The 8883-nt window shown below is 39.7% G+C and overlaps 1 protein-coding gene across 4 annotated transcripts in view; it reads right to left on the bottom strand.

The window, feature by feature from the left end:
• Window positions 1-471: 471 nt before the first annotated feature.
• Window positions 472-8883, bottom strand: part of LOC122946141 (glutamate receptor ionotropic, NMDA 1) — an 87132-nt gene continuing 78720 nt past the window's right edge. For all 4 annotated transcript variants that reach the window (XM_044305525.1, XM_044305527.1, XM_044305526.1 and 1 more), the window contains one exon: window positions 472-540. In XM_044305525.1, the coding sequence (XP_044161460.1) occupies window positions 472-540 (69 nt within the window). The remainder of the gene's footprint in view (window positions 541-8883) is intronic.

The following is an 8883-nucleotide window of genomic DNA, read 5'->3' as shown; positions in this document are numbered from 1 at the left end:
TTCACATTTCGAATAATACATGTGCAGAAATACACATTCCATGCATATTGAAGACATTTTTGTTGTTGATGGAATAAAAAAAGAGGCAGATGATGATAAGCAGTACGATAATAACACAGATTTAGCAGCAAAAAGGAAATAAAAAAATAAATAAAAATGTTTGAATATTGTTCAACTGTCCAATTTTTCATGTACAGAAAAATAATTAGGAAAAAGGGCAGAGAGAAGGGTTCATTTATTAGGTTGGGGGGGGAATGAGTTCATTTCTCTCCAGCAAATGTTTGAAGTGTAAAATCCAACCATCGAGCCAGGTGTAGTGGGCAGAGGGGGGTGGGATATTTGGAGAACATGCAGTCCCAGAGTCCTGTTGTGGCCTCGTTCTTACCAGTTATGCAAATGTGAATTGCGTTGCTCTTAGGTCCATTATATACCATCCACAAGCCAGAACAGTCACTGTCTCTCTTCTTTGTACTACACCACAGTGCTAACAGAGGGATCGGACAGATTTAGCTGACCCGTGATGTCAGTTGGATGGTATTGCTGTAAAATACAAATATACAGAAAGGAAAGGTGAGGATCAACCTGGGCCAAGCCTGGACTCTGCCGTTGCAGCTTCTGTTTCATTCTGCAGAGTTTTATGTCTGTAAAAATGACAATATGTTGGGCCAGTTATATATTCAGGTGGCTTACTGGCTGCTGAGAACATTTGTTACACTGATAACGATATACAGGACACACATTGGAGTTTACGGTCATATATTTGATCTGTATTACAGCTGGAAGATGTAGGTGTAGTAATGTATGGAGGGTGCAGGATGTTGTCATAGAAATTAGGGTACTTTTACAGTAGCGTTTAAGTTTTCCGGAATTGAGTTCCGTCATAGGGGCTCAATACTGGAAAAAAAATGCTTCAGTTTTGTCCCCATTTATTGTCAATGGGGACAAAACTGAATTAAACGGAATGCTCCAAAATGCATTCCATTCCGTTTAGTTGCGTTCCCATACTGAAGAGCAAACCGCAACATGGATTTTGCTTTCCGTCCTGGGGACGGATCCGTTTTCTCTGACACAATAGGAAACGGATCCATCCCCCATTGACTTTCAATGGAGTTTATGACGGATCTGTTAAAGATAAAACAACCGGATCTGTTCATAACGAATGCAGACGATTGTATTATCAGTAACAAAAGCGTTTTTGCTGAACCCTGTCGGATCCAGAAAAAATGCTAGTGGGAAAGTAGCCTTACAGAGTGTATCCAACCCTGGTACTGCCTAAAATGTCGACTCCTCCCAATCCCAAAGCTGAATACTAAAAACAGATTATGCTTTCTCAAAACTTCAAGAACATTGAGAATAGTCCTTATAAATAAGAAGTTTAAATATATTATTCAGTAGTCTCAACAAAACAACAATGTTTTCATAAGATAATTGGGTGCTTTATGGCCTATAAATGCTGTAAAATAACACAAATATAACTACTAATTTACTACTGCTATGTACAAGAATATGACTACTATAATACCGCTCCTATGTACAAGAATATAACTACTATAATACTGCCTCCTATGTACAAGAATATAACTACTATAATACTGCTCCTATGTACAAGAATATGACTACTATAATACCGCTCCTATGTACAAGAATATAACTACTATAATACTGCCTCCTATGTACAAGAATATAACTACTATAATACTGCCTCCTATGTACAAGAATATAACTACTATAATACTGCTCCTATGTACAAGAATATAACTACTATAATACTGCTCCTATGTACAGGAATATAACTACTATAATACTGCTCCTATGTACAAGAATATAACTACTATAATACTGCTCCTATGTACAAGAATATAACTACTATAATACTGCCTCCTATGTACAAGAATATAACTACTATAATACTGCCTCCTATGTACAGGAATATAACTACTATAATACTGCCTCCTATGTACCAGAATATAACTACTATAATACTGCTCCTATGTACAAGAATATAACCACTATAATACTGCTCCTATGTAGAAGAATATAACTACTATAATACTGCTCCTATGTACAAGGATATAACTACTATAATACTGCTCCTATGTACCAGAATATATCTACTATAATACTGCTCCTATGTACAGGAATATAACTAGTATAATACTGCTCCTATGTACAAGAATATAACTACTATAATACTGCTCCTATGTACAAGATTATAACTACTATAATACTGCTCCTATGTACAAGACTATAACTACTATAATACTGCCTCCTATGTACAAGAATATAACTACTATAATACTGCTCCTATGTACAGGAATATAACTACTATAATACTGCTCCTATGTACAAGAATATAACTACTATAATACTGCTCCTATGTACAAGAATATAACTACTATAATACTGCTCCTATGTACAAGGATATAACTACTATAATACTGCTCCTATGTACCAGAATATATCTACTATAATACTGCTCCTATGTACAGGAATATAACTAGTATAATACTGCCTCCTATGTACAAGAATATAACTACTATAATACTGCCTCCTATGTACAAGAATATAACTACTATAATACTGCCCCTATGTACAGGAATATAACTGCTATAATACTGCTCCAATGTACAAGACTATAACTACTATAATACTGCCTCCTATGTACAAGAATATAACTACTATAATACTGCCTCCTATGTACAAGAATATAACTGCTATAATACTGCCTCCTATGTACAGGAATATAACTACTATAATACTGCTCCTATGTACAGGAATATAACTAGTATAATACTGCTCCTACAGTGGGGGAAATAATTATTTGACCCCTCACTGATTTTGTAAGTTTGTCCAATGACAAAGAAATGAAAAGTCTCAGAACAGTATCATTTCAATGGTAGGTTTATTGTAACAGTGGCAGATAGCACATCAAAAGGAAAATCGAAAAAATAACTTTAAATAAAAGATAGCAACTGATTTGCATTTCATTGAGTGAAATAAGTATTTGAACCCCTACCAACCATTAAGAGTTCTGGCTCCCACAGAGTGGTTAGACACTTCTACTCAATTAGTCACCCTCATTAAGGACACCTGTCTTAACTAGTCACCTGTATAAAAGACACCTGTCCACAGAATCAATCAATCAAGCAGACTCCAAACTCTCCAACATGGGAAAGACCAAAGAGCTGTCCAAGGATGTCAGAGACAAAATTGTAGACCTGCACAAGGCTGGAATGGGCTACAAAACCATTAGCAAGAAGCTGGGAGAGAAGGTGACAACTGTTGGTGCGATTGTTCGAAAATGGAAGGAGCACAAAATGACCATCAATCGACCTCGCTCTGGGGCTCCACGCAAGATCTCACCTCGTGGGGTGTCAATGGTTCTGAGAAAGGTGAAAAAGCATCCTAGAACTACACGGGAGGAGTTAGTTAATGACCTCAAATTAGCAGGGACCACAGTCACCAAGAAAACCATTGGAAACACATTACACCGCAATGGATTAAAATCCTGCAGGGCTCGCAAGGTCCCCCTGCTCAGGAAGGCACATGTGCAGGCCCGTCTGAAGTTTGCCAATGAACACCTGAATGATTCAGAGAGTGACTGGGAGAAGGTGCTGTGGTCTGATGAGACCAAAATAGAGCTCTTTGGCATTAACTCAACTCGCTGTGTTTGGAGGAAGAAAAATGCTGCCTATGACCCCCAAAACACCGTCCCCACCGTCAAGCATGGGGGTGGAAACATTTTGCTTTGGGGGTGTTTTTCTGCTAAGGGCACAGGACAACTTATTCGCATAAACGGGAAAATGGACGGAGCCATGTATCGTGAAATCCTGAGCGACAACCTCCTTCCCTCTGCCAGGAAACTGAAAATGGGTCGTGGATGGGTGTTCCAGCACGACAATGACCCAAAACATACAGCAAAGGCAACAAAGGAGTGGCTCAAGAAGAAGCACATTAAGGTCATGGAGTGGCCTAGTCAGTCTCCGGACCTTAATCCAATCGAAAACCTATGGAGGGAGCTCAAGCTCAGAGTTGCACAGAGACAGCCTCGAAACCTTAGGGATTTAGAGATGATCTGCAAAGAGGAGTGGACCAACATTCCTCCTAAAATGTGCGCAAACTTGGTCATCAATTACAAGAAACGTTTGACCTCTGTGCTTGCAAACAAGGGTTTTTCCACCAAGTATTAAGTCTTTTTTTGTTAGAGGGTTCAAATACTTATTTCACTCAATGAAATGCAAATCAGTTGCTATCTTTTATTTAAAGTTATTTTTTCGATTTTCCTTTTGATGTGCTATCTGCCACTGTTACAATAAACCTACCATTGAAATGATACTGTTCTGAGACTTTTCATTTCTTTGTCATTGGACAAACTTACAAAATCAGTGAGGGGTCAAATAATTATTTCCGCCACTGTATGTACAAGAATATAACTACTATAATACTGCTCCTATGTACAAGAATATAACTACTATAATACTGCTCCTATGTACAAGATTATAACTACTATAATACTGCTCCTATGTACAAGAATATAACTACATTTCCATAAGATGTAAGTGTGTAATGTCTAACATACTTGTTGGATGGTTCCTCAGAGTGATAGATAAGATGTCTATACACACTAGATCTATGTCGACCAAACTCTCTGATTTCGGTGAGTTTTCCTACCATCTAATGTGTATTGGGGCCTCCTGACTCTTCTCTGACTGCTGATGTCAGGGAGATGAGCGTCACTGTTTGGGGCGGCAGAAACTGATGATGGTAAATAGCACTCTGAATCTCTATTGGGTAATCTTCCAATTGACAGAATAGAAATGACTTTTCCGTGGAGGACCTGTTTCCTTTGTGCCTTGAAGTGTGAACAAAGACTGTCTTAAAGGCGGCTTTACACGTCCTGATGTTAAAGCCAATTCCTTCCCGACAGTCGGCTGCTCGTTCAGTGGAGGTGATCGCTGTATTTACCTGCGGTGATCTCCTTCACAGTATGAGGACAAGCGGTCGCTATTGATACCCCTCGTCCTCGTATAGCTGCATTGTTTCTGGTCAGCGGATCGCTGTTTAGACCGCACGATGATTAATGTGCCTGCACGAATGACAGGATCACCCACGAACCGTTTCTGCGGCACATTTAGATGGACAGATTGTTGGGAACGAGCGTTCGTAGGTACGATCGTTCCCGATAATATGCCCAAATATTGGGCAGTCTAGAAGGTACAGTGGAGCCACTGTAAATGTGTTTTCAAGGTGCATCTTCCTGGAAGGGTTTATTTAATGGATGTCAAAGTCCATTGCTCTTGAGCAGCTCCAGGCAAATCTTGGTATGTATTAGGGGTCTCCTAAAATCTACCATTGATGCTTATTTGACAGGTAGATTTTGATTCCTGTCTATTGTACACTTTTATAGTAATAAGATATCTATTTTTTATTTTGCTCCCCTGCTTGTTATCTTGTGTTTTACCGTGTTTTTTTATACTCCATTTACCTCCAGAGCAGCATTCCTAATTCTGCTGTTTTTTGTACAGTACAATGAAGAATGGAAGCTCAGATGACCATTTAGACAAGGGTGACTGCAACCATCGACATTGCCCCGATGTATCTTAAAAGGTAAAGTAACTTTTTCACATAGTCTTATTCATTAATATCTACAGTTCGTTTACAGATGCATTTCTCTCCGTAGTAACAGACTACAAACAAACCCTGTGCAGTCTGATATTGCAGTCTTGTGTCACCTCCTTCCACCTGCCTCCTCATTTACTGTCTGAGCTTTTCAAGAGGAGATCAGACTACACCGGGTTTGTTTGTAGTCTGTAACCATGTCAACACGGTAGATTTTTAATTCCGATGATTTTTTTAAATGTTATTTTAAATAGATTGAAACAATCAAGAAATACACATGGCCTGTTATATATTATGTCACATCCAAGTGTGGATGCAGAAGAAGGTCGAATGCAGCTTTGAAGGTGAATAGAGCAGCATTTTCCTGAGGTGTGTACGCAGATTTAACTGAAATGCTATATGTTGAGGAATGCACTTTGATTAATCTTTTTATTTTATTAATTTTGATGGACTTAGGGCTATTTGTGAGGTCTCTGTGTGGTAGAAGTTACAGGGAGACTTGGATATTCAGCATCTGCCTTCCAGTTCTTTTCTTATTTCTATCTAAAATAGAAGGTTAAAAATACAACCGTCCTTCATTGTGCCGCCTCGGCAGGGGAGGCTTTGTCCTGCCATCTCAGCGCAAGGCGAGAAAAAAGCTGCAATGTGTTAGAAGATAAAGCGCCATTGTGTGCCGGTCTGATCTGTGCACGGTGTGTGCCGTGTACGCTCTGCGGCCCTCAAAGCACACGCTCAGTATGTGGTTGTGTTGCTGCCGCCTCTGCCTGACTATGTGTAAGAACTACAAGGTGACACTGACCTGGCAGTAATAGATATGGAATCAGGATTAAAGGGAGTCTGTCACCAGCTCAGCTGAATGTAATGATACCTTTCACTTAGCGAAAAGTGCTTTTAATTAATATGCAAATGAGCAGTTAAGTGCACAGAGGGTGGGACCAAGCCTTGCTCCTCCTGCTTTTTCTGACAGCCCCTCCCCCTGTTTCTTGATTATGCGGTTCTCACCAAGCTCAACGGCCCTAATGCTCTGCCATTTCTATGTGGTAATGAGCTGCATTATGGTGGACATATGTTGAGTGAAAGATCTACCCTTCCTCAGGTGTCCTACATATTGCTGCAAAACCTCATATATCTTGCACACAATGAGAGTGAAAGATAAATAATCTATGCTATGAGGCAGTGGTCTCCAACCTGTGGGTGGTTCTCTACAACTCCCAACATACTATGTCAAAGAGTTTCACCACAGTGAAACAGTCACAGGTTGGAGCCAAAGGAAGGATCATATTGATTGGACTGAGGTTTTTCCAATATGGTGGAAGATCTCAATGTGTAGTTGGCCATCAGAAGTGACCCTTATCTCTTCTTGGGATATTTTTTTTATCACAAGTTACAAGGGTGTCCAACCATGACATGCACAGTGTTCATATGACCCATTTTACAATGCATTCGGAAAGTCTTCAGACCCTTTCACTTTTTTCTCACATTTTGTTATGTTGCTCCTTGTGCTAAAATGTAAAAAATAAATCAAGTTTCCCCCATCATTCTGCACTTAATGCCCCATAATAAGAAGGTGAAAAAGAGAATTTTAGAAATTTTTAGCAAATTTGTTAAATAGGAAAAACTCAAATTTCGCCTGGACATAAGTATTCAGACCTTTTGCTCTAACTCTTGACATTTAGCTCTGGGGCCTCCCATTTCTCTGGATCATCTTTGAGATGTTTCTCCACCTTGATTGGAGTCACCTGTGGTAAATTCAGCGGATTGGACATGATTTGAAAGACACAGCACTGTCTATATAAGGTCTCACAGCAAAAATCAAGCCATGAGGCGGAAAGAACTGCCCGCAGAGCTCAGAAACATGATCTTCCTGAGGTACACATCTGGGGAATGGGATGAAAGCATTTCTGCTGCACTGAAAGTTCCCAAGAGCACAGTGGCCTTCATCAGGACCCAACTGCCCATAGACTGTACAGGGAAATTTACCAGTGGGCTGATGCTTACGCTGCCGACCAGGTACATTCATTAATGCTAGGAGCATCAGACGCCCTCCTGAATTCAAGTACTCAGCACAATGATACAGTTGAATACTGCAGCGGGGTGGCAGTATTTTTTGCTGCACTGCAATATTGCTGGCCTCATCTACTTCTGTTGTCCTTTCCTACTTGCATTGCTCCAACTTCTTTTCAGTTTGGACCCACCTACAACATTAGGCTACTTTATTTTTTATTTTTTTTCAGGGTCTCTTTTAAGTTCTCAGTCCATCCCTGGCCTTCATAATTCTTAAATGGAAGAAGTTTGCAACAACCAGGATTCTTCCTAGAGCTGGCAGCCCCACCAAACTAAGTAATCAGAGGAGAAGGGCCTTGGTAAGAGAGGTGGCCAGGAACCCAATGGTCACTAGCTTAGCTACAAAGATTCTGTGTGCAGATGGGAGAAACTTCCAGAAGGTCGACAATCACTGCAGTCCCCACCAATCTGGGGGACTGAATACTTATGTCCTCAGTAAAGGATTTTTTTCTGTTTAAATAAATGAAACTTGAACATTTTATCACCTTCTCATTATGAGGAATCGGGTGCAGAATGAAGGTGGAAAACTGGATTTATTTTTTATTTTAACACAAGGCCAAATCATAACAAAATGTGAAAAAGTGAGAGTCTGAAAACTTTCCAAATGCACTGTTTGTTGTCTTTGTACTTATCTGAGGATAAAAATCCTTGAACCGCTGAACCACGAGATAAAATAATAGATTCATTTACTGCGCTGATTTATCTTTAGCCTTAAAACTGGATATCTTTAGATAAGCCATATATACATGACATGTCAGTTAGTTATTTTTATCTAGATATTCTAAACTCTCTGGGACATCAGAAATCATTAACATGGCCATACATATTAGATAGAACTATGTTGATGGTTGAAAAACCATTGATGCTTCTACACCTTCAACATCTCATGTATATGGCCACCTTTAAAAGATGTGATTCCCGTCAATGTGCCCATATGCCTGTCAATAGCTGCCACTCAGCCAATAGCTTTTCTTCCTGACTCCCAAATACACCATGGGCTCAGCAAACCATGCATGTATTCTTAATGGAGAGAGATAGTACAACTGACAACTCTGGCGGTGGCGGCTTATCTATCTCTTGAGAACAAATGATTGGAAGCTGAAATCCCACATGCCTGATCCTTCTGTCCTCCAACATCATCTGTCAGGGTGAATCAGCACATCCCCATACAAATTAAATGGAATGATTTAGAAGAACAGT

This window comes from Bufo gargarizans, chromosome 9 (assembly GCF_014858855.1).
Source record: "Bufo gargarizans isolate SCDJY-AF-19 chromosome 9, ASM1485885v1, whole genome shotgun sequence".
In the NCBI taxonomy this organism is placed as follows: domain Eukaryota; kingdom Metazoa; phylum Chordata; class Amphibia; order Anura; family Bufonidae; genus Bufo; species Bufo gargarizans.
The sequence above is the reverse complement of the archived record's forward strand: the minus strand, read 5'-3'. Positions and strand labels throughout refer to the sequence as shown.